Below are 27,710 nucleotides of genomic sequence, written 5' to 3'. Positions count from 1 at the left end.
AAATGCTTCATTTAAGCCTTAAGGTAACCACAAAGCAAAAACTTATAGTATTACAGATACACAAAAGAAAAAAAGAAGGGAGTCAGAGTATACCACTATGAAAAATCATCAATTCGATAAGGAAGACAGCAAGAGAGGAAGAAATGAACAAAGGAACTAAAAAACAGGCAGAAAACAATCAACAACATGCCATTAGGAAATCCTTACCTATCAATAATCAATTTAACTGTAAATGAATTAAAGTCTCCAATCAAAAGGCAGAGTAGTTGAGCAAATTAAAAAAAAAAAAAAACAAGACTCAACTATATATATATATATATATATATGCTATTACAAGAGACTCATTTCAGCTTTAAGGGCACATACAGGCTCAAAGTGAAGGGATGAAAAAAGATATTCCATGCAAATGGAAACCAAAAGATATCAGAGGTAGTTGATCATATATATATATATATATATATATATATATATCTTACGACCTCATACATACTTACATGAGACAAAACAATCTCATTTACAATAGCATGAAAAGAACAAAATGCTTAGGAATAAATTTCACCAAGGAATTGAAACATCTATACACCAAAAACTGTAAGATATTGATGAAAGAGATTGAAGAACACAAACAAATGGAAAGAGCTACTCTTCATGGATGAGAAGAGTAAATATTGTTAAAATGTCCATTCAATTCAATTCTTATCAAAATTCCGATAGCATTTCTCACAGAAATTTTTTTAAAAATCCTAAAATTCATTTGGAACATCAAAAGACTCCTAATAGCCAAAGTAATCTTGACAAAGAAGAATAACGCTAGAGGCATCACACGTCCTTATTTCAAACAGTGTTACAAAGCTATAACACTCAAAACAATATGGTACTGGCATGAAAACAGACACATAGATTAGTGGAACAAAATAGAGAATCCAGAAATAAACCCATGCATATACAATCAATTAATATTTGACAAGGGAGCCAAAACTACTCAATGAGGAAAGGATAATCTCTTCAATAAATGTTGCTAGGAAAACTGGATATTCACATACAAAAGAATGAAACTGGACCCCTATCTTACATCACTCACAGAAGTTAACTTGAAATGGATTAAATACTTAAAAGTAAGACCTGAAATCATAAAATTCCTAAAAGAAAACACAGGGAAAAAGCTCATTGACACTGTTCTTTTAAGGACCTTTTGGCTATGACACTAAAAACACAACCAACTAAAACAAAAATCAACAAGTGGGACTACATCAAACTAAAAAGCTTCTGCACAGGGACTTCCCTGGTGGTGCAGTGCTTAAGAATCCACCTGCCAATGCTAGGGACATGGGTTCGATCCCTGGTCTGAGAAGATCTCACATGCCATAGAGCAACTAAGCCCGCGCGACAAACTACTGAGCTCGCAGGCCACAACTACTGAGGCCCGCGCGCCTGGGGCCCGTGCTCCACAATGAGAAGCCACCGCAATGAGAAGCCCGCACACCGCGACAAAGAGTAGCTCCTGTTCAACAAAACTAGAGAAAGCCTGCACACAGCAACGAAGACCCAACGCAACCAAAATAAATGATAAATAAAAAGTTAAAAAAATTAAAATAAATTAAAAAGCTTCTGTACAACAAAAGAAACAATCCACATAATGAAAAGGCAACCTATAGAATGGGAGAAAATATTTGCACACCATCTATCTGATAAGGGGTTAATATCCAAAATACACAAGGAATTCATACAATTCAACAGCAGTAAAACAAATAATCTGATTATAAAATGGGCAAAGGACCTGAGTAGCCATTTCTCCCATGAGTACTACCCAAGGGAACAAAAAGCAAAAGACAGTACTCCAAGTACTAAAACCAAGAATGAAATAAGGGTATTACTATATTACAGAGTGGTTTATAAGGGAATACTATAAACAAGATTCTACCAATAAATTAGATAACCTGGATGAAATGAACAAATTCTTAGAAAGCCACAATCTATCAAAATTGACTCAAGAAAAAACAGAAAATCTGAACAGAACTATAAGAAGTAAAGAAATTAAATCAGTAATAAAAAATCCTCCCACAAAGAAAAGTCCTTGGCCAAATGGCTTCACTGGTGAATATCACCAAATATTTAAAGAATGCCTCACTGATGCTTCTTTAACTTTGCCAAAAATTATACAGAGGAGGAGAGAACACTTGCCAACTCATTCTATGAGCCCCATATTATCCTGACAGCAAAACCAGACAAAATATTATAAGAAAATAAAATTATACACAAAGTATTTCCTTATGCACATGGATCCTCAAAAATACTACCAAACCAAATCTAGTGGCATATAAAAAGAATTATACATCATGTCCAAGTGAGATGTATTCCAGAAATGTTTCAACATATGAAAATCAATCAATGCAATACTAACCACACATTTCAATAGATGCAGAAAAAGTGTTTGACAAAATTCAATCCCATTCATGATAAAAACACTCATCAAAACAGGAATAGTAGGAAACTTCCTTCACAAAGGTGAAAAATCCACAGCTAACATCAGATATTACAGGAAAGAATGAAGTTTTCCCCCTAAGATCAGGAAAAAGATAATCATAGCTACACTTTGCCACTTCTATTCAATATTGTTCTGAAGATCGGAGCCAGAATTGTTAGGCAAGAAAATTAAATAAAAGGCATCCAAAATACAATTTAATAAAGGCATCAAAAAGAATAAAATATTTAGGAATAAAATTAACAAAAGAAGTGCAAGACTTGTTTGGTTAAACAAGTTTCACTAGAATCTACAAAACTGTTGAAAAAATTAAATACCTAAATAAATAGAAAAATATCCTGTGTTAGTGGATTCTAAGACAATTTTGTTAAGACACCAAAACTCTTCATATTGATCTATAGGTTCAGTGCAATTTCTATCAAATTCCAGCAGCTTTTTGTCGTTGTTGTTTTTCAGAAATTCTCAAACTGACCCTAAAATTAACATGGAAATGCCAGGGACCCAGATTAGCTGAAACAATATTGAAAAAGAAGAGCAAAGTTGGAGGAATCACACTTCCTGATTTCAAAAATTATTACAAATCTAAATAATCAAGACGGTGTGGTACTGGCATAAGGACAAACATGTAGATCAATGAAATAGAATTGAGATTCCTGATATAAACCCATATTTAGGTCAGTTGAATTTTACAAGGGTGCAAAGACTATTCAATGAGAAAAGAATAGTCTTTTTATCAACAGATAGTACTGAATATATGAATGTAAAAAAATGAATTTTGATTCCTACCTCAAACCATGTACAAAAATTAACTCATAATGGATCATAAACTTAAATGCAAGAGCTAAAATTATAAAACTCTTATAAGAAAATGAAGGGGTAAATATGACATCAAAGGAACAAGCAATTTTAGAAATTAAATTGGCTTCATGAAAATAAAAATTTTTGTGCTGCAAAGGACACTATCAAGAAAGTGAAATAACTGAATTACTTTGCTGTACACCTGAAACAGTGTACATCAACTGTAGCTCAGTTTTTAAAAACTCACAAAAAAACTCCCCAAAAAAGAGAAAACACAACCCCTACTATGAGCAAAAACATTCATAAATCACATATCTAATAAAGATCTAGTTTCTAAAACATATAAAGAATTATTATCACTCAAGAACAGAAAAAGACTAATAACCCAATTTAAAAATGGGCAAAAGATTTAAAGAGACATTTCTCCAAAGAAGACATACAAGTGACAGTAAACATATTTAAAAATCCTGATCATCATTTGTGATTAGGGAAATGCAAATCAAAACCACAATAAGATGCCACTTCACACCCACTAAAATGGCTATAATAAAGTTTAAAAAGATAACAAAATTTAATAAGTGTTGACAAGGGGGTAGAAAAACTGCAATCCTCATACATTGCCATTTGGAACGTAAAACACTGCAGCTGCTTTGGAAAAAAACTGGCAATTAGAAAGTTAAATATCAAGTTACCAAATGACCTAGCAATTCCAGTCCAAAGTGTAGACCCAACAGAAATGAAAATAGACGTCCACATAAGAACTTGTACTTGAATATTCATAACAACATTATTCATAATGGTCCAAAAGTGGAAACAACCCAAACACCCATCTACTGATGAATTTATAAAACAATATGTGGAATATACATACAATGGAGTATTACTCAGCCACAAAAAAAAAGAATCTCGACAAAACTCCAGTTTAAAAGAAGGCAGACACACAATGCCAACTATTTTATCAATTCATTTCTATGAAAAGTCCAAAACGGTCTCCCATCCCCCCTCCCCACACCCTCCACTCGCCAAATAAATCCCTGCTGTGAGGGCAATTCTGTTACCTCAGAAATCCTCATATAAATGTCAGCAGAAAGGGTATCAAGCTCTAACGCGTAAAGGTGGCACCGAGTGGACCCTAAAATCCCGTAGGCGGAGCGTCACTGCGTCCTGATGTTCTCGCGGTGTCTCGAAGAGAATTCGCGGCTCGATGCTGCAGTCAATCATGGCGGAGCAGGTGCTGCTCCGTGAGTTGTCCCGGAAGTTGCGCAGCTGGACTGCCTTGCTTCAGGCCTCTGCGCTTGCGCGTCTCCGCCACGACCTGGCTGGGGCGCCGGTGTTGGGGAAGGGGCCACTGGGCAGGACTGAAAGTGGTCACACACACACACACACACACACACACACACACACACACACGGGGGAAGGCCTGGCCGCCCGCGCGTGTGGGACCGCAGCTTGGCGGTGATGCTAAAGGGCTCGCTGACAGGCAGGTAGGCCTTCACGACATGGGGGTGCGGGCCTCCTGGGACTCCTCGAAGACGCGGCCCCGCTTTTGTACAGGACACCACCAAGCACTTGTTCCTGACCCCGGCTCTCCGCAAGGTACTGCGCTCCAGGAACCCGCGCTGGCGGTCAGCATGCGGCGTAGAGGCGGCGCCGGGCGGACGGTGGGGGCGATCTGAGTGGCATCCCTGGGCGGCGTCGCATCTAGGACCTCGAAGCGCACGCCCCGCGTGTTCTCCTGGCACAGCGCCCCCACTGGAGGCCGGCCACGACGCTGTACTTGCTCTCGTTGAGGGACTGCACACCCCTGGTGATGTCGGTGGGGACATAGGGGCTGGTGCCGGTGCACGAGATCTTGCGGGCCTAGGCCACATCCCACTCGTACTTCTCTTCCAGGTAGTCGGCCAGGCCAATGCTTGAGCTCCTGGTGGGCGGACACCGCGCTCCTGATGTCCACCGCCAGGCCATTGGGGAAGGGCCGCGCTTCCATGTGCAACGGATTGCGCTTGTTGCAGGCCTTGGGCAGGCGAAGCACATTCGACTTTTCGGAGACGGTCTCACGGTAGCAGATGACATGGTTGGATTTCTTGATAGGGGATGCAAGTGTGGACCTTCAGGCAGATCACCAGGTGCAGCTCAACGGCACCTGCAGTGATGTGCTCCCCGACTCCTTGATGATGCACTGCTCCCTGGGATCCGACTTGGCCTGCGGCTTCAGCCCCTCCACCTGACCAGTTTGGGCAGGTTAGCCGGGTTCTTGGCTTCCAGAGCGAGCCTGAAGACCAGGCTTACACTGAACTTCATCACCTGCGTGTAGTGGGCGTGCTCAAAGGTCGTTATGGTGCCTGTCTTCACCAGGAACTGGTCGACACCCACCAGGCCCACGATGTTACTGAAAGGCAAGTAGCTTTGTGGTTGCCAGGGGCTGGGATGGGGGGGTGGCAGCTAATGGTATAGGGCTGCTTTTTGGGGTTATGTAAGTGTACTGGAATTAGATAATGGTGATGGTTGCACAACCTTGTGATTATACTGAAAATACCCAATTGAAAGAGGTGAATTTTTATGGTAGTGTATGAATTATAATTCAATTTTTTAAAGTTAAATACAGTATTATTGATATCAGCACTGAATAAAGCTACATGCTGAGTGAATCTCTGCATGATGAGTCAGTTTTCATATGAGTCTGATTTGACATCCAGTCCTTTTTATTATCTCTATGATATGTGAAGGGAAATTTGTAGCTTTAAGTAATTATATTAGAAAAGAAAAGAGGCTGAAAATTAGTGATTTAAGCATCCAAATTAAGAATATATGGGAAAACAAACCCAAAGAAAGTAGAAGGAAGATAAGGGGGCAATAATATCTGAAATTAACAGAAAGCAAACCAACAACAACAAGAAAAATCCCTAGAGATAATTTAAAAGGTGAGAAATTACCACTTTGAAAAATATAGCACCAATGAATAAATCTGGCAAAATTGATCAAGACAAAAGAGAAGAAACAGAAGAAACAAATACAATTTATGAATGTAAAGCAGAAATATTGCATACAAAGGATATAAAAATAAAACATTGTTAACAATATTGTATCAATACATGTAAAGTTTAACCAAATGAAATAAATAAAATTCAATACATGTTCATAATTTATAGTAAACTATAAAAAAAACTAAATCATACTTAGTGGTGAAACATTAAAAGTCTCATCTTAAAAATCAGGAACAGGGAGATAAGTGAGCACATTTTTATTGCCTGCATTTAACAGAGTACTAAAGGATCTAGACTAAACAATAGAAGAAAGTAAAAATATTAACTCATTTTCAGATTGTCTAATATTAGTGAATTAATGACAGTTAAAATTATGAGGTTAAATATATAAAACTATATAATGTATATTAGCATATTTACATATAATATATAAAACTAAATGTGATTTGGAAGAGGTGAGAGAACACAGTGTACTGTTTCTTAATGTGCATTATGAGTGCACAGATACTTGATTTTATCAGTGTTTGTTGTCCTTTACATATATGTTACAGATATTTTTACATGTATGAAATATTTCCTATTTCAACATAGAAAGGTGCTATTCTCTAAAAAAACAATATTATACAGTCTCTGTCTTTTATATGGAAATGATACATTATGAAAAACAATACATAGAAAAACTAAGGCAATATCAGTATCTTGATACAAGTAAATAAGTGATGCTGCCATGAAATGCACTTTAGTGAATATATTGCCTGAGAATCCAAATATTACAGGTGGTAAGTTTGTAAAAATGTACTTTTAATTGTAATAGAAATTAGTATCCCAGAGCTAACTGTCTGTAAACAGGAGTCATGTGAAAATACTGTTGGTCAGCATGTTTAAGATATGGCTGTGACTCTACAGAACAATTGGAAAGTTTAATAATTTGTTTTATTTTTTATTTCAACTGAGAGCACAGAATAATCATCCAGTTTGCTAAGCTTATTTATAGTATAATGAGAATTTTGATATAACCACAGTAGTTGCAGGGTGATTTACACAATATAGGAAAGGATTCATTTTTGATGTGAAGAAGAGTATTATTATGTTGAATATCATCTGGTAGAAGTTAATAAATAAGATCTGAGGTTGTGTTCTTGTGATGTTAATGACAAACCTTTTCAAAGGTTGGTACATCATTAGGTTCAATACATCATCCAGCAAAGATTGCTTTGGGCTTAAAAGTTTAAAATTTGCTAAGACTGCTAAGTTTCTGTAGTTTGAACATGGACATCTCAGTGCTTTGCTTGATAAGCTGAATGTTCTTTATAGTATTTGTTGTTGTCTTACAAAGAGGATAGGGAGCTTAATGATGGTATGATGCCAAAGAGATAGAAATTAATTTTAACTGATAATCACTGTTTATGCCAGCGTTCCAAATACTGGTCCTAATGTCATTTAAATACAAGTATCCTGAACTTACTAAGTACATTTCAAAAGACAATTTATTAACCATATTATTTTCCACACAGTTAGCCAGCCAGATGTATTTCCATTTTGTATGCATTTGCAGGAATAACCTATATCAAAGAACACTTACATTCCATTGTATAATGTGATGTGTGGTTTTATCTGACTGTATATTTCTCCATTGCATAGACAGAAAGTAGGTGTCCTGTCGTGTTTAACATGATTAACTTTCTCCTAATGTACCACACACAAGAGCTTTTGCTTGCAATCCAGTGTGGACTGGTCACTTTATGTTCCAGTACAAAATAAAGAGTCTTTGTCAGGTTATTCAAAGGGAAATCACCAGCTCAGCTCTCTGAAGTCTTGGAACAAACTATTAGTTTTTAATTAACATTATAATTAATCCAAAAATTTTCAATAGTTCTTTTCAAATATTTAAACATGAGATAGGCACAAGAATAATTTGATTATCCTATCTCTTTCCAAATTGTATCTTTGGGAAAATTGTTTTATGTGAGAAACCTGGTCCATTTTGCTAATCTGAGGTTGAAGTCATTTTCCAGACATGAAAATTTTTTGCTTAAACTTCACTACACAAAATCTGTGAAAATGAAATAACATCAATTGTGTCAGATAATATTGATAGAATGAATAAAGAGCTAAAAACCAAACTTACTGAAATATTCTGAAAGTAAATGTGCTAAGCCACTAAAAATCCTATGCAAGATTCATAATCCTACATGAAATCCATTGTGCGATATCCTCAACTATGTTTTGAATTACTAAATGACTGCTTTCTTTTATAGCCCAAATAAGACTGTAGTGCTTTGATTGCAGTAATAGCCCCACTAATTTTCTCCTTCCAGTGTTCACCTTCTTTTGCAATGTGACTTTGCAGCATCTACCACTAAGAGGTGGACTCTAATCCCTTGCCTCTTGACTCTAGGCTGGTCCTGTGACTTGCTTTGGCTGATAAAATGTAGCAGAAATGATAGGGTGCCAGTTCTGAGCCTTGGCCTTGTGAGCGTCTCTTCCCCCTTGTAGACCACGAGGTCAGGCTGCTGTAAGAGTATGAGAGACAACATGGTGCAGGGCTGAGTCAGCCTGGTTTTCCCAGCCAACACCCTAGGCCTGTGAAGGCCCAGCTCAAATGAGCAAGATCTGTAATGATGCTTAGCTGGCCTGTGGCTTACTGCAGATGTGTGAGTGAGCCTTCCTGGGCCCACTTGAGAACCACCCAGTACAAGTGAGCTAAAATGAATGTTTATGATGCTCTATGTACCTGCATATTTTGTGGTTGGTTGTTACGTGGCCTTAGGGCAGCAATGGATAACTCATATGAAGACTGTTGTTCCCAGTTAAGTATTCGAGACAAAATTCTATACCAAGGATTGGTAGACTTTTTTTTATAAAGGTCCAGATAGTAAAAATTTTTGGTTTAGTGAATCACATGCAGTCTCTGTTGCATGTTTGTTTTGTTTCTTTTGTTTCTTTTTACAACCCTTTACAAATGTAAAAACTGTTCTTAGCTTTTGGGCTGTACAAAAAGCGCTGCTGACCAGATTTGGCCCATGGGCTGTAATTTACTGACCTCTGTTCTGTATCAGGCAAAGACATGATATTGCTAACATGATGCAGAATAAAAGATGCAAAAGGGGCTCAAGTTGCAAAGTAATGTGGTAAAATCTAACACAATTTTTAAAATAGAATTATACAAGTATTTTTTTTCATTTTTAATTTTGTATGTTTCTCTTCAGTGGTGTGCTGGTAAAATTTTAATAACCACCTGTCACCATACCACCAATTTCAATCAGTCAATGGAGTGGAATTGAGAAGAGATGTATACAGTTAGCTCGCATGAGCTAGTAAGAGCTGACTCCAGCAGACCATTGTACTACCTACCTATTGTACTGCTTATACTGTATTTCAGTAGTAATTATATAAGAAATTTATTATAATCCATACAGTGGGTTTTCTTTAAACTGATTTACTCTTTTTGCTTACCTCACCTTCCTGATCCCAGTAAATTTTGGTTTTGTGACCCCCTGGTCCTGGAGAAGACTACTGTCCTTACAACTGTCTTCTTCTGAGAGTGACCTGAGTCGCATTTATCTATGACCTAGTTTCAAAGAAAATCACTTAAGGATAAACTTACCTTTCTTTGTTTGCTCTCCTCCAGTGGAAGAATAGGAAATTATCTTATTTTCAGGCATGGTTATTTACAGTCCTTTGAAACCTAATTAAAAAGAAAAACATTTAACTATCATGAATCAAAATTAGTTTTAATTACACTAAAAATTGTCAACTCAAGAACTGGTAATGTCAGGATAGGTTTCTAATATTATGCAATTTATATATGTAAAAATCAATACTAAATTATGTTAAAATGTAAGGAAACCAACAATATACTCTTTTTCCTGTGAGGACTTCTATGAACCTATTTAGGAAAACCAAATATAAAAATTCTCATTAAAGAGGCACCTTTGATCCCCTGCTCTGCTGTTAGGTTAAATAGACACTGGGCCTGAGTATTAGATAATTTAGTATTCATCATTGAAGCTGTGGGCTCAAAGCCCTTTGGGAATTCTAGAACCTACATTGTTTCATTTCATATGATAAAGTTAAACCTTGCTGTCATCTCTTCGTTACATTCCCTCAGTTCCTTTTTATAAAATATGTTTTATTATGGACGATGTCAAATATATACAGAGGTAGAGAGAATTACCAATGTAATTTGATTGCAATAATGGCCTCAAGATCTCACGTGACGAAAGTGAATTAAGGTGATTCTTACCCAGCACAAACTCAAAGGGAACCCAACACACAAAAGGACTAGATAACAAAAGTCAACAGAAAAGGAAAGATAGCAGAAACTGATCCAAAGTTACTCCAGAGTGTGAAATTACCAGATATAAACCACCTAACAACTATGCTTAACATGTTTATAAATATAACATCAACATTTTAAATTTCAGAACTAAAAATTATGTAAATTGATATTGCAGATTTGAAAAGAAGCTAGTTAGAAATCCATGAACTGCAAACGGCTATGTAACTGCAATTCTAAACTCACTGGTTCAATTTAAAAGCAGGTATGACAAGACTGAAGAAAGAATTAGTGAAGAAGTTCAGGAAAAAAACTATCTTGAATATAACAATACAGAAAATACAGAAGCAAGCATAAAATTCAGTGTGCTCAACCTCCACTTTCAGGAAGATGGAGTGAATGTAGTTATCCCTATTCCTTCCTCTACATACAACAAAAAACCCTGGACATTATATATAAAACAATCATAAGGCTTTGAAAGGTGGAGAGAAGAAGACAGACTGGCTAGGCACCTTGAGATCAGAGGAACAATGAGGTGGTGAGTTTCCAAGATTTTCTTTTTGCCTTATACATCCCAGACTTGAAGCTAAAGAAACCAGAAACCCAGATATGCCAATGTATGCAGACCAAATAACGCTCTGACAAAAGCCCGCTCTCTTTAGCCAAGGGACCAGGAAAGGGGCAGCTTAGCAAGAGAGAATACATTTGGATAATAACCTCTCTACTCCAGCCAAACACCACAGAAAAAACTGACCCCACAAAGGCAGAGTGAGGAGCCTAGATTATTTCCACTCTTGCTAGGTGGAAACGAGGCACCCCCATTTTCCTGCTGGGGTAATGTCAGAAGACTCTGATGTCCTGTAGGAATCCAGGACTTCCATCCCCACTGGTTGGAGGCAAGCCTCCCCCATCTCAGCGTCAATGGATACTGTGTGGGGAGACTGGACTTCTACACCTCCCAACAGCACTAATGAGTACCTCTTCTCTTCCCCACTGGGGTGGCCTGAGAGCAAGCTTAATAGTGAGTGGCAACTTTTACTGCAGTCCAGCAGTAACGAGGCCACACCCTCTCTGTGGTGTCAGTGGCGTGGGTGTCTGAAGCAGTGACTAGGCACTCCTACCTCTCCCGGTGAAGGAGTTGTCAGTGAAGATCCAGTGGGGAGCTAGAACCCACAACCTATTCTCAGCAATAAGAAGTAGAAATTAAAACCTCAGTGAGATATCTGTGCACCTATCAGAATGGCTAAAACAAAACCAAACAAAAAAAATAGTTGCAACACCAAATGCTGGCAAGGATGTGGAGAAACTGGGTCACTCATACACTGCTGGTTAGAGTGTGAGATGATATAGCTACTATGGAAAATAGTTTAGCAGTTCCTTTTAAAACTAAAAATGACTTGTCAATATGACCCTGCAGTTGCATTCTTAAACATATATCCCAGAGAAAGGAAAATGTATTTTCACTCAGAAACTTATGCAAGAATAGTCTTAGGAGCTTTGTTCATACTACCCAAAACCTGCACACTACCCAGGTGACCTTCTGTGGTGCATAGTGAAACAAATTTTGTACATCTGTAATGTGGAATACTACCCCACAATAAAAGGGAACAGACTCTCTATACACTCAACAACTTGGATGAACCCCAAATTAATTATGCTGAGTGAAAAAAAGCCAATCTCAAAAAGATTTGTATTGCATATTCCATTTTCTTCATGAAATAACGTAATTATAGAGATGGAGACCAAATCATTGGTTGTCTAGGGCTAGAGGTGGGAAAGAGGTGACATCAGGGAGTGTTATGATGATGTACAGTTAAGTATCTTGATCATGGTGGTGCTTACACAGAGCTACACAAGTAATAAAATTTCATAGAGCTATATATATGCACACAAATAAGTGCATGTATTACTGGTGAAATCTGCATAAGCTCTATGGTTTGTGGTTTGATATTGTACTGTAGTAACTTATGATGCTAACATTGAGGGATGGTGGGTGAAGCAGACAGAAAACCTCCTTGTATATATCTTTGCAACTTCCTGTGAGTCTATAATTATCTTGAAATAAAAAGCTTACAATATATAAAGCTATAAAAGAAAAGAAAAAAATGATACCTAGAAAATCCTCGTGCTTGTGGAAATTAAGAAATAAACTATGAACAAACTATATAGAAGAACATGTCACAATGAAACTTAGAAAAAATTTTGGACAATGATCATGAATATAAACATACCATAACACGTGGGACAAAGCAGAGCAGTGATTGGAGGAGACAGCACGGAGGTGGGAGGGAGTCCATTTTAAAGAGGGTGTCAGGGAGAAGTCCTCTTTGAGAAATTGACGGCTGACTATAATGAACTGAGAGAATGTGCCGAAAGATCTAGGGAAGAGTCATCCAGGAAGAGCTGAGATGCAAAAGTCCTAAAGCAGGAATGAGCTAAGAATGGCCCAGAAAGAGTAATTGTAAATAATTAACTCTAGAACCAGCCCTAATGCAAGAGTAGAAAATAACAACAAAAAGGTCTAGAGCATTCCAGCTGACATTCATCCAAAGCATCCTATCAGCCGGGCCTGATCACTGCTGCCAGAAACCCTCAGGCTGTTTTCACCACAGCAGACTAGCTCGTTAACTTGCCCTTCACAGGTCTTGCCAGAAAGCTGATTGTTAAATTTTCATTAATTTTGCAAGTCAGTTGAGACCACGTGGTAGTTTGAAATCAGCCATGGTGAGTAGATTTACACCATGAAAATCAGCAGATGCCACAAATCAGGTCTTATTTCTGTTTTTGTTTTTGTCTTGAGAGGTGGTTGTTGAATATTTATCAGTGCACTACGACCAAAAAACACAGACTCCTGAGAAGACGGGACATGAGCTACATTATTAGAATATAAGGCTACTGGAAGAGGGGATGAAAGAATTACAGATATGATTATTGAATTGGGCTAGGTTATTAAAGCTGGAATGGGTTCCATTCAGTTGGAAAACAATGAATAATTTGGTTCTAGAAATTGGGTCATGAGGAATAGAGTCATAAGAAGGGTAGGTAAGGGAGAGTGTTAATTTTAGGGTAAAAATGTTTAGACATCAGTTGTTTCAAACCTTACATCTTCTTAAACTCTCTATTTCCAATTTGTCTCTTTTGAAAAATATCACCCCCTGCTTCAGAGAGGAATTAGAAGGAATCAGATTTATATTCTAATTTAATATCACCAAACACATCTGTGCCCTTCATGGCCTCCTCCTGTTCTGACAATGCAGGGTATCCCTCTACTGGTTTGTCTTATCTCTCTACTTGTGCCAGGGAGCTCATAACATTCTCCCTCCTGATTTATTGCTTCTAATTACAATTGTAAAATTCTTGTGCTCTTTTCTTAAAACAGTTGTTTCTGTTGGCATTTGTGAAGCCACACATTTTTTTTCTTTTCAGTTCCCTCCCAATAAATGGAAATGCCTTTCCTTCCATTGCTATGATTCATTATGAAAATCCCTGCATCAGATCATCCCCTTCACTCTCTATCCACTTACTCTACTATATTTTCTTCTAATGACTCATTATTACTTAACATATATTACAAGTTTATAATCGTTTCCTTCATTTCCTCTTTTTTCCATTAAAATTCAGGGTCTGTGTTTTTCACTGCTGTCGTCCTAGCATCTATAACAGTACCATTAAATAGAACTTTTTACAATGATAAAAGTGTTCCAAATCTGTGCTGTCTAAAATGGTAAGCATTATACTAAGCCACATGATCACTTAGAATCACTATTCACTTGAAATGTGGCTAATGTAACTGCTGAATAGATTTTTAATTGTATTTCATTTTAATTAATTTCAATTTAAATCACCATATATGGCTAGTGGATACTACGTTGGACAGCACAGATCTATCACAATGCCTGGCACATTGGAGGGGTTCAAAAAGGTCTTGTTGAAAATGAAAGGATGCATGAATGAAAAAAAATGCATGAAAGAATGAAATACCTGCAATCAGCGTATAATCCTACAGATTTGGTTTTGGACTGTCACCTTCCCCTCCTTCGAGTCATGCTTTTTGGCATTGGCTTTGTTTCAGTTTTCGGTTAGAATTTTTGCTTGTTTCCAAACCTGAATAGCATATGACATGTAGAATTCCTTTTGTTTCACCACTCTTAGCCTGGCATCTTGGCAAATCACTATATTCCTCAAATTTTGTTTAAAAAACAAAATTTCTGAGCTACGTATCTTTCTAGACAGAAACCTTCTCATTTTAGCCATTTCCTCTCACGATTTTATTTGTAATTGTTTGTTTTAAATATTCTTATTGTGAAATATTGCATAGCAATATTAAAAAAAAACTTTGCATCTTACAATGCAGCCTAAGAAATAAGTGGTTAACTGTAACATTCAAATTCCAGTGTATTCCTCAGTGGTCACAGTTCCCTTCTTCCCTCACCAGAAATTGCAACCATCAAATATACAATCCCCATGGTTTCAGTTCATTTTTATTACATATGTATATCAAAACAATATACTCTATAATACTGGTTTAGAGTTTTACATCCTTCTATGAATGATATTATACCCTACAAATCATTCTACAACTTTTTTACTTGTCTAGTACGTTTCTGAGATTTATCTGTTGTTACATATAGCTGTATTTCATTCTTTTTCACTGCTGTATAGAATTCTGTTCAGTTTCCTGTTGATGACCATTTCAGTTTTTTTCAAATATTTTCCCTATTATAACTAAGTCTTCTATAAGATTCCTTTATACTTTTCTTTGTGAATTATACTAGAGTATCTGTAGGGTATAAACATGGGGAAATACATGCTGGGTTGTGCTTTTTTTTTTTTTTAATCTCAGCAGTTCTAGATATAGTCCTTTGTTATTAATATGTGTTACAAAGATCTTCTCCTAGTTTATCCAGTGTTTTTATTTGAAGAAAAATATTTTTAATGGAATTAGGCATGTAAATCAGCCACCCATTGCCCAAATCCACAAACAATATCAAAAGTCAGCATTTAGACAACTTAGATACTCATAGCCAACACCTACAAAATTTAAAGCCTTAAAGTCAGTGACAGAAAGTACCATCTGCTCTTCTAAAACCTAATAAGTTGTCTGTATTTATAGATTTTATCTTTGTAAGATGCTGTTTGTTTGTATCCATGTTATTTCAATGGCTTTGATAAGGTTATGAAGTTAATGTGCTACTTTCCTGTTCTTTCATATTCTCATAAAAATATTAAGCAACTTTACCTTAAATCATTTCAGTAGCCATGATTCATTCACGCATTCTTTGCAGTAAACAGTGCAAATATACTGATATTCTTCCAGTAATTATGAACACCATATTTATTTGTTTACTGTCACTGGCTTTATCTATAATTCAGCTGGTTTATTTTATTCTAATCTAAATGTTAAAATCTACATTCTTTTCACAAAGAAGATTTTTTTTAAAAAGATCTGACAATGGGAAGTACTTCATAAACTGTTATAATATTCAAAAGTTATTACTTTTTTTTCCAACTTTTTACCCTATCGTAAGCTGAGATTTTTAAGCTCATTTAAAATTATGGTTCAAATAAAAATTATGTCAAATATTCTATCTCTATAGCTTCTAAATCCCTAAACCAGTTTAAATATAGCCAGTATAGAGCACAGAATATAAATGCAAACCATCAAGCAAGGCAGCAAATGGGAATCAGAGTCAGGATCCTGGCCAAGGCCAGTAATCAGAGATTTGGAACTCGACTGAACAGAAGGATGACCAATCACTACTGAGACTAACGATCTAAAATGACTAAACCAGATTGCCAATTACATTGGTTCTTCTTTAGTTGCAGATGAGAGAAATTCAGCATAAGCAGAAATGAAAACAAAAACACACACACAAAAAAACAAGGAAAAACTACAACATTAAAAGGAGTATTTATGGAAAAGACACTGGTTAATTAATGGAACATATCAACAGTCCCTCTGTAAGAGAAGCAGGAATACAGGGACTCAAATGCCATCAGCATTCTCTGTGCCTCAGCCTCAGATATTCTTTTCATACTTGTTCTAGTTTTCCTTCTACAACTTGACTTTTTCTGTGTTTCAGAAATCTTGGCTGCTGACAACTCCTGAGTTTTATATTGTAGAGATTCAGCCACCAAAGAAATGTTGACTTTTTCTCAGATTTGATTCCAGTTATCTCGGGAGGATTTTAATTGGCCTTACTTGGACCAGGTACCTATATTTGACCCAATCAAATATTGGCCTTCCTTATTGCTAGGAAGTCAGGATATTATTATTGTACTAGTTTGAAGCTGCTTTCTATTCCTGGCTACAGTTATGGCCGGGGTAAAATTGCTGTCTATTTGCATAGCTGCCCTCACTATAATTTGGGGGGTGATGGGTTTGGGGAGAAGAAAGGGAAGACCAAGCAGACCCTCCTAGAGGCCCTATTCCAAAAATGGCAGGCAAACTCATAGGTGGTGGTTCTACACCAAGAGGAAGAATATTTTGTTAATCATACAGGGATGTTTCTAATAATTCCAGTTTTTCCAACAGTGAGCAAAGCTATGTTGTGAGGTAGAAAGCATTATATCACTAAAAGTGATTAAGGAGAAGCTACAAAATCATTTAAGTATTGTATAGGAAGAACTTAGAAAATGTCTAGAGACTGGACTGAATTACCTTCTAAGGTCCACTTCACTTTAATATTCAATAATTCTTAGTTTATTTCATTTCATCCATTCATTGACACGTTTCAATTTTCAGTTTGTATCTTGTTTGTGTCACAGTGCTACTTGTTTAGGGTACAAAAGAATATTCTAGGGTACATATCCTGTACCCTCAAGGTATTCATCAATTTGATTATATCTTGTATATTTTTAGTAATACCAAGGAATTTTAACACAAGGCCTAGAAGTTACATGTCCATGAGAATAAAAATATTCCTTGCCTCTTTACCACATGTTTTATATTCCAGCCACACCAGTCATAAAAACGAGCCTTACTTACACTTCCATGCTGTCATGCCTTGCACATTCTTTTTACTCTTCCTTTCCTTAAGTCTCTATGTAATATAGTGTAATGTATATAATGTCTCCTGTTACTTCTCATCACAAAACAAATTTACTTACTCCTTCTCCCTGTACTTTCTTACATAAATTCTGCCTTGAGTGTTGCTTTCACAAACAGCATAGTTTTTCTAATCCTTTTATTTTTTGTTATACAGTAGATTGTTTTGTGACAATGTTGAGGCTATTGCAAAATAGTAATGAAAATTGCAAAAAGACAAGGCATTTTTCTACATTTTTTTCTATCCATACCTATAATAGTTTCTTTTATAAATGTTTAAACTCTATTCCTCTGATTCCTAATCTCTTCTCTCTTTCTTTGATGGAGTTCTATTGACTTTATGTCTGTATTACATTCAAGAGATTAAGATGCATTAAATATTACATCTCATGGTTTTACTAAAGCTGAGCACATCTTCAGAAAGATTAAATGTCATCTTTTTCTACAAATCAAATTAGTACTGAAAAAGCCAGTTTCTACACATATATTCATAAAGATATCTCATACTGTATTCTGAATTTGTCTGAGAAATGAGCTTTCACCTTTTGGCAATTACTTGAGACATAAAGAACGGCAAGCAAATCAAGTCAGTTTTTATGACATTAAATTATTTCATAGGTCAATATCATGTATTAAATTATTATTTCACCTCTGAGTCACATCAAATGATTTTACAGTGAGTGTACTGAGAAACACTTGCTGACAAAATATAAAGTACTTGTTGTTCATATTCAATAACTACTTTGTCTCAAATGTAAAATAACAAATTCTTAATAAATTTGACTTTTAAAATTCTTATGGAAGAAATTCTTTATTAATTAGAAAATACTATTCCATTTTACTGTGAAATAGCTTTTGCTCCTGAAGAAATGTGCCTTTTGATTTTACTTTTTTAGAATTTTCATAACTATTTATAGACCACTTCTACCTATTTCTGATAGACATTTTGTGGAATGCAAGAAAAGTATGAGAAAAACCACTGCCCTCCCAAAGTTTCAGTTTATTTGGAGATATTACTGACTCATGAAATAGAGGGGTCTTGAGCCAAGGAAAACAACAGTGATAGCTTATACTTAAAACATACCACATATGCATTTACTCTTCACAACAACCTGTGAGCTAGGTACCATTACTGGCCCTATTTTGCAAAGGAGAAAGCACTCGCCAGTGTCTTGTAGCTGGCAGTGCAGCACCGGATTTAGCCCTGGAGTCGACCACCATGCTGTACTCCTGCTAAAGAGGGCCAGTGTTCCTAGGGTGAAACAGAAGTAAGAAAAGAGTCCTCAGGACCCTCTAATGTGCTATTGACTTTAAAATAAGAATAAACTGTGCAATACGTTCCAGTCATTTGTAAAATGTAAACCTGGTTGAACTTTGGAATCAGGGGAAATGATTACAAAGTCTCTGAGACTACAGAATTAGTCTCAAAATTAAATAGATTTAAAGCTTAAATGTAAAAGAAAAACAACAGCTAGAGGAAACTGTTTATGTAAAAATAAGATGAGAAAGGCCTCTGAGCATAGCAGCAAAACACATAATGTTCTAGAGAAGATACGGCTCCACAAAAACTTAAAGCCACCTTGCTATAAAAAATATCACTCAAATCAGGAAGAGATTATTAAAACGTGGGTAACAAAGTAGTTTCTGGCTTAATATATAAATAGTTAGAAAAATTGGTTTAAAAAATGAAACATACAAACAGAAAAAATTAACAAAGGACCTGGAACTGGCAATCCCTATACGCACACAGGCTCATGCTCACACAAACTGGGGGGAGAGAGAGCAAATTAATATAGGAAAAGTGTTTAGCCATCAGTCATTAATAAAAAAAAAAAAACATTTTTTGCAGAGGTTATTATACAGTAAAGTAATAGAAGAATCATGTTATCACGTAGGAAAAAGTAATAGACGTGCAAAGTGCAAAGGGATGTCACCTAAGGCGATGACGTATTTACATTCAGAATGGATTACCTAAATCCTGTAGGGGAGAGAAAATAGTATATAATATAAATAATATAATTTCTCTTTGAGAAAGGAAATCATAAATTTTTTTAAACAGGTGTCTTTTAATTCAGGGAACCATACTTAATGAGTTAGAAAATGAAAAGAAAAATCACTTTCACCTAGATATTCTTTTTTTTCAGGTACCCACGTTGTACATCACTTATCTTCATTAATCATTCAAACTAGAGGATATAGAACATTTGCAACCCCTGGAACCAGAGAATCTGTTTGTTAGCAAAAGTAAGCTTGAACTTGAGATTGCTTCACTGTGAGAGTTAGGTTCTAATGTGCTAGGTTTTCCAGTCATTCCATTTAAAAAGATAAGCACCTGCTTATAAAATTATTTCTCTCCCACCTAAAATGTAACCTTTTCATTTTTCAACACTTTTGGAACATGTATAGATAATTATGAGATATGATAAGGCACAGCTACTATAAGAAAAAGTATTGGTTCATAAATCGAATTTATTTTGATCACTTCAGATATATCTGCACCTACAAAGAATTATCTCCCAAAAAGATTAGCCTTTGTTTTTCCAAAATTGAAATATGCTAGAACAGCCTTGCTTGAATAAAAAGCAGGCCTCTGATAGCTTCTAAACCTAACCACAATAAGCCTAGTGTGGGACTTTATTCATTCTTAAATAACATTTTTTGTCAGCAATAAATATTAAGTGCACAATGAAGCACTTTTGACTAAATATTCTTTTATATCTTAACTATTCTGAATTATATTTGGGGATTGTGGTAGAGTCAACACTATGTGTTCATTGCATAATTTTCTCTTCCTGGGCACATAGGAAAACTAAATTAGGGTAGTCCTTGACCTTATAAACATTCCATTTGCTCCTCCAGCCCTCTTTTCCTTTCCACAACAACCTTGGAAGCCATGTGTTCTGCATGTTAGAGCTACAGTGATAGAAACTGGGTCCCTGGGCCATCTCTTAAAAAACACCCATTCAGGAAAACTCCCTTGTCTACATCACTGTGACATCATTAAAAAAGAGGCCTTAAAAAAAAAAAAAAGAGGCCTTTGTTTAATTAAATCACTATGGTTTGTGAATTTTTACATAGCATAGTCTAAGCTGTTCTAATAGAGGGTTGCATTATTAAAGCAATTAGGTGATTTAAAATATTGATCAGTAGTTTAAAACCATAATTTGTTAAAAATATTATTCTATCAGATAAATCTATTGAAATATTAACTTGTATTTGTTCTCCCCATATGCTCTCCCACCCCCTTCTCCCATTTTAATCTCATAACAAGACTTCATAGTTCTTTTTTTTTCTTTTTTCAAATGGGATTTATTTATTTATTTATGACTGTGTTGGGTTTTCGTTTCTGTGCGAGGGTTTTCTCTAGTTGCGGCAAGTGGGGGCCACTCTTCATCGCAGTGCGTGGGCCTCTGACTATCGCGGCCTCTCTTGTTGCGGAGCACAGGCTCCAGACGCGCAGGCTCAGTAATTGTGGCTCACGGGCCTAGTTGCTCCGCGGCATGTGGGATCTTCCCAGACCAGGGCTCTAACCCGTGTCCCCTGCATTGGCAGGCAGATTCTCAACCACTGCGCCACCAGGGAAGCCCAAGACTTCGTAGTTCTTTGTTGTAAGGTTTTTAGCCTGGAGAAAAGCAGAGGCAGCCTGGAGTGACTTTGATCTTTAGCTCTTGGGGTGTCCTGGAGAGGAAGGTAGGATCAATAAGGTAGATAGAAGTATTCCCCAAGACTTGGTGATAGAGGAGGTCTGTGAGTCCAAGAAGGCTGTGGCAGCAGTCAAGGAGATGACCAGACCTGGGGGTTGGGGGGATGACTGTTAGGTGCAGTCAGAGAGACTGCATCACAGGCATGAGGACTTCCAGTTGCACTCAGCTTCCGCACTCCTAGGGGGCATCTAGCCAGAAGACCTGTGTAATCAACCAGGCCCATGAAAAGCCTGGGACTCCCAGTGGACCAGAGGACACATGCAAGGAGGTTGCTGGGTGGGATAGTTACATTTCCAGATGCTCTGGTGCATCCAAAGACCCCAGATACTTGGCACAAATGGTTTGATTCCATTTGGGGAGCAGGACAGAGACGATACCAAGACTGAATAATAATACATTTCCTGCTAAACTGGTGGGATGGGGCCACCAAGCTGGAATCTAGTTGATTTAGAGGAAAATTTTAAGTGTGGTATTCTTTACACAGCTCAGTTTGTAGACTAAGAGCTATGCTTTCTACATCAATAAAAGCATTCTGCCGGTAGAATCTAACCACCTTTTAGCAGAGTTTTTCTAAGGGAACTATAAGTTTCACTTCAGGGTGGCAGTAATATATTTCTCCAGCCCAGATATTAGTATTAACCCCTCATGTCCTCTCCCCAAACACGTGCGCATGTGCGCACACACACACACACACCAATACAGTACTCCTAGGTGTACAAGCCGATAAGGGCTCTTCCTGCTAATTTTATACACTCTAGGCCCCTCGACAACAAGGAATTTAAAATCTATTATCTATTAAGGAACTAAGTGTTGACAACTCAGTTACATTGATTAATATGGTATTAAGATACATAAACTATGACCTTTCCAGAGGTTTATTTATTGCCTTTATAAGAAAGACTCTAATATTATCAACTTTTCTGAGGTTATATTTGAATAATGAAGAAACTACTCAGTGTTTGTTAACATTAGTTTAGAGATTTAATGACACTGAGTAAAAGCTGTTTATTCTTCTAATGTAAACTCTTCAAAAGGTTTAAAGACTGGATAATCTGAGAGGAATCCTGAGTTTTCCCACAAGGGATACTTATAAAATTCTACTGAGAATTGTTACCTAGTGCTGATTTTTCTGCTTTTGCTAAAGGATATCCGTGCCTTGGCATGGAGCCTCCAGAGCATAGCTGATTTGTATTCGTCCAGATTCCCTAAATGATCTTCCCCCAAATGCAAGCTACTGAATTAATACAAACCATATGTTGCTAAATAAGAAAGAATTCTTGTTCATATGAGCTACCAAATTAAAATTTAATAAAAATGGAAAGACTAACTCTCCCTTGAATATGACCTCGGCAAAAGGTCATTTTATCCCCCTGGAGGTCCTCAAACACTAAATTGAAAACAGGTAATGTACTGCCTCCACTCACACCCCATCACCCATTATTCACTCAGTGTTCCTCTTCTTACCTTCTTTACCAGAGCCCAGTAAGTCATCTAAAGGGAAGGGAAATATGAGACTAAAACTAATAAGAAAATAAAGAAGAATAGGGTGAAGTTTGACAATGAAGATTTATTTCCCTCTAACTATAGCTTTAAGCCATTAGTTGAAAAAATTTAATAATATGCTGAGGTTTCCTATTACATGTTTCATTCTAAACAGTAATGCACCTTAACGGATTCCCACTCTGTGATTGGGCAATAATTCAACAAGAGTGATTTCTTTGTATGGAAAGGTATACTTCCTATACTTTTAAAAAAGAAAATCAAAGTGGATGTCACTATGAGGTTGTCATTATGCTACTGGGGGGGCAAGAAAGTAAGTAATGCTTTCATTAATAATTCTGTTCTTGAAAGATTTTAAAATATAAATGTTTGGATTTTTTTAATTACTGTGATTTACGAAAGATCTCAATACAAGCAATACTTAGTATATTTTCTAGGAATTATATAATTTTCACTACTAAATGATATAAATTGTTAATGTTCAGTATAGAAATCAAGATTCATCCAGTGGTATAGCTCTTGAAAAATATTAAGTCACACTGGAAAATTAAGCTTTCCACTAATTTCCTATTCTTAAATTATCAGTTAAGAGGAACAGTTTCTGTTTGCTGCAAGGCACACCAAAGATATAAATAAAAATAAATAAATAATAGCACCCAGTAAGAAATCTGTGCTCAGAGAAATAACAGAAAAATAGAGTGCAAATATGTAGCCATCTGGAGAATAAGAAAATCAAAAGTAACAAGCAGCATTCAGAATTTATTACAAAGAAATTATGCCAAGAGCTTCTTATTGCAGTTTTCTGCAATAAGTGTTCAAATTAGTGGGTAAAGAAATACATTATAATGGTTCTGAAGAACCTAGGGGCAGGGCTGGAATAAAGACGCAGACGTAGAGAATGGACTTGAGGACACGGGGAGGGGGAAGGGTAAGCTGGGATGAAGTGAGAGAGTGGCATGGACGTATATACACTACCAAGTGTAAAATAGATAGCTAGTGGGAAGCAGCCGCATAGCACAGGGAGATCAGTTCAGTGCTTTGTGACCACCTAGAGGGGGGAGATAGGGAGGGTGGAAGGGAGACATAGAGGGAGGAGATATGGGGATATATGTATATGTATAGCTGATTCACTTTGTTATAAAGCATAAACTAACACACCATTGTAAAGCAATTATACTCCAATAAAGATGTTAAATAAATAAATAAGAAATACATTATATACTACGTATCTGGGCCCTAGTGATATCATTTTGTACATGATCTCATGGCATAATATTTGCTAACTAATCTAAATTATCTTGGCTATAAATGCTATCATAGTGATTGAAAATTTGCTATCATACCACAAACAGCCAGTTGTAATGAATGACACAGTTTAATGGAATTGTCTAGAGCCAGAGGGATGATATTGGGTCATCTTTGACATCAGATCATAGAATGCAAAGAAATTAATAAATCTAAAAGCAGTTGAGATATCAAGCAGATATAAAATAGAGGGTAGAAAAGAGAGGAGACATAATGAAAACTACATAGGTCAAAGAAACCAGCAAAATTTATCACCACCTTCAGGAGGAGTAGACAGTGGGATCCAAAATGGGTCCCGTCATCATCACAAGTATAATTTTGACAAGTCCACTCCCATTTGCTACTTCAAAATCTAGATGTGGGAGGAGGAAGAGAAAAATAATTTAAAATCTTCTTCCCCACTGTTATCTAAATCAACCCTTCAAAATACCCCCAAATATCAACAGTTCCAAAATCAAATTCCATTACCAGTTGGTGTTTTCCTGCTGCACCTTTGAATAAAGAGATTATGTGTTTTATTTCTCTTTGAAGCCACAGTGTATGGCATATCTTAAGTGTTCAAAAAGATTTCTTGAATGAACACTGTGTGAGAGAACATCTCCAGAATTTTAGTTTTAAGTGGTGATGATTAATGGAGCAAAAGAGAAAACTGCTTTTAATTTATTCCACTTAAGAGTTAATTAAATACAAAATTTTTAAAGAGCAATTTCCTAGAGCTGTGCTGTCCTATACTATAGACACTAGCCATATAAAACTTTAAAATTAAAAATTCAGTTCCTTAACTACACTAGCCACCTTCAAGTACTCAATAGCCACAGGTAGCTAGTGGCATCTGCATTATCGAACAGTTCTATCATTGAAAAGGCTTTTGAACAACATTGTTCTAGAGCGTGTCAGTAGCAGATCATCATTTTCTATACATATTTTCTCAACTCTATATTCATTGATTGAATATACCTTATATATTAGGCACTGAAGATACAAAAATAAGCAAGACCCCTTTTTAACCATTTAGAATCTTTCGTAGGAAGATATTAGTGATCTGATAGCCACAGTCCAGTGCCATGCCATGGAGGGTTAATAGGAAGAAAGGCAAAAAATGATGGAGAAGATTACTAAAGATTGATTACTGAAGTAATCAAGGTAAATATTTTTTAAATTAAGGCAGAGGAAGTAGAAATGGAGAGGAGAAGAAAGAACCAAAAGGTATCTAAGAGGCATAAATAGCACGATTTGGTGAGAAATTGGATGTGGTAAGTAACAGAGAAGGTGGAGTCTAGAATAACTCCCAGGTTTCTAGCATGAGGGAATGAAAGAATGTTATCACCATTATCCTAAATTGAGTCTATGTGAGGAAGAACCAGTAGGGTTTAGAGGAGAGATGCCTTTTAATTTTATATATGGGTGGTTTTTAATGGTTATAATGTATGTTTGTCCAAAATCCATGAGAAAGTTTGAGACTGGAACTAGAGTTTCTTTGATATTAACATTGTGGAGCTGGTAGTGGATGAGATCACACAACAACATAAAGGAATGTTGACAATGAAAGCCAAGAAAATTAACATTAAGAATTTCTAGAAAAATCGCAGGAAAAACAGAAATGAATGGGATCATAGAAACCAAGAGAAAGGAGTTTCACGAAGGAGCCAACAACCTAAAGAGCTTTAAGAAGTTATATGAGATAAAAGCTAGAAAAAAATGTCCATGCCAATAGGTCATAAGTGAAATTAACATGAACATATATACCTTAAATGACACTAGCAGGATTTCGGTAGCAAGAAACCCAGGAGTGAATGAGTGGGGAAGAAGGAAAGGTGTAATTAGACCATTTTTTCCAGAAATTGAACAGATTTGAGATGGAAAGAGCTATACATGAAGTGATATGTAGATGCAAGAGGGGATGTTTACTCATTTGCTATTTCTATTATGGAAAAAGGCTTGAGCATTTAGTTTAAAAGTTGCTGTGTCCATAGGCCATGCATATAATGGGTTCATCTTAGTTGGTGTGGATTAATTGAAGCTTACCTACAGAGCTACTGACCCTTGGCCAATGCTATGGAATGCATTAACTAAAGATAAAAGATGTTTTGAAACCATGGGCCTGTGAATTGTTGCAGAACAGGATGTATCAGCCTGCCAGCACTGTTTAGTAATAATAATTGGATTTATAATTGTACTTAATTTCAGTAGAGCCTGCAGGAGGGGACTTACAAGTTAAAGGCTGGCAACATACCTAGAATATGCCTGTTATGAGGAGTTCATTATGAGATCTCCATCATGAACAGATTGGGTTTCCTGCTAAGGAGGTGCTTGAGATGTGCACACGTAGTGGTTACAGACCTATACAGACCAAGAGTAGCTGTGTGACCCAGAGATGGGAGAATAAAGAAATCTATGCCTGAGATCTCTGGACCTTTCCCCATGAATGTCTTCTTCTGTTGTTTCTGTGCTATATCCTTGCCTGTAAAAAAGTTGTTTTGAGAGCATAAACTGAGTAAACTGAGCTCCATAAAGCAGTGGGATACTAAGGGTGATTAACACATAATTAACACTGGCTAACATAATTTCACTAGCAAAAATTCTCAGTTTTTAAGTCTCTCAAGGAATTTGTCACAAGTTTAATTTTGGGGCTCAACAATTACAATTCCTGAGGCTAGTTTTTTCCTAAAGGAAAAAAATAGAAATATAGTCTCACTTCCACAAAACAAGTTTAAAAGAAAGAAAAATAATTGTCCAGTTAACCATGAAACATCTTGCTAACAATCAGCACAGGGATATTTGAATAATTGATTTTCCATGCAAACTATTTGATTAGTTTATTAAGAGAAGCAATCCTTTTTAGGTACTCATACCCTCTTGGTTGTATTCTTTCACTGTATTTTCAACCATTTCTTCACCCCTCCACCTTCACTATGTAATTTTACATGCCCAGGCATCTCATCCATTTCTTTGGTTTGTGGTTAAAGCCAAAGTTTTTCCAGCATCCTTAACAGTGGATTGAATCCCTTCAGTTCACACAGAAAAGACTTTTAATTATCTCTGTTCACACAAAGATCCTATAAGTACCTAGGAAAGGAGTTCAGATGGTAATGTACATAGATACAGACTAAGGTGAAATAGAGTGATATAGTGATGAAAGTAGGAGATTATCAGACAGTTTAATAAAGTACCAAGGAACATAGATTTTAAATCAGTTAGATGTGGGATTAAATTCCAGATGGGCTCCTAGATATGACCTTGAGAAGGGAAGGGTACTTAATGTATTTGAGCATCAGCATTTTCCACTGGAAAATGGTGAAAACAATAATGCTTCACAGTGTTATTGTGAGGATTAATATAACATATATATATGCAAACTGTTTAGTCCATTGACCAGTGTATAATAAGTGCTTAATAAATGGTAATGATTTAAATTCAGTGAATGAGGGTTCATTAACAAATTATATATTCATGAATATAATACTTAACCTTTCCAAATCTCTCCATATCTCAGTTTTTCCTAATAGGAGAGTAAAATTAAATTTACCTAACTAAATTTTTATGATCATGGAGGGACTGAATATACAAATGGATAATGACCAGATCACATATAAAAATAGAATTCCAACCC

The 27,710-nt window shown here is 36.3% G+C and overlaps 1 protein-coding gene and 1 long non-coding RNA gene across 2 annotated transcripts in view; both read right to left on the bottom strand.

Moving 5' to 3' along the window:
* CCDC178 (coiled-coil domain containing 178) overlaps positions 1 to 4,501 on the bottom strand; it is a gene marked incomplete at its 5' end in the record, with an annotated part of 45,054 nt that extends 40,553 nt beyond the window's left edge. The window contains 2 exons of the mRNA XM_082418783.1: positions 3,269 to 3,309; positions 4,388 to 4,501. Of these exons, the coding sequence (XP_082274909.1) occupies positions 3,269 to 3,309; positions 4,388 to 4,501 (155 nt within the window). The remainder of the gene's footprint in view (positions 1 to 3,268; positions 3,310 to 4,387) is intronic.
* Positions 4,502 to 20,898: 16,397 nt separating this feature from the next.
* LOC309639246 lies at positions 20,899 to 27,707 on the bottom strand. Its single transcript, XR_014251552.1, has 2 exons — positions 27,627 to 27,707; positions 20,899 to 26,669 (listed from the first exon to the last, which is right to left on the bottom strand). It is a non-coding gene; the product is annotated as an uncharacterized lncRNA (long non-coding RNA).
* Between the last annotated feature and the right edge of the window lie 3 nt (positions 27,708 to 27,710).

The sequence above is a fragment of the Balaenoptera physalus genome, assembly GCF_965194825.1.
Source record: "Balaenoptera physalus genome assembly, chromosome: 12".
Taxonomy (NCBI): domain Eukaryota; kingdom Metazoa; phylum Chordata; class Mammalia; order Artiodactyla; family Balaenopteridae; genus Balaenoptera; species Balaenoptera physalus.
The sequence above is the reverse complement of the archived record's forward strand: the minus strand, read 5'-3'. Positions and strand labels throughout refer to the sequence as shown.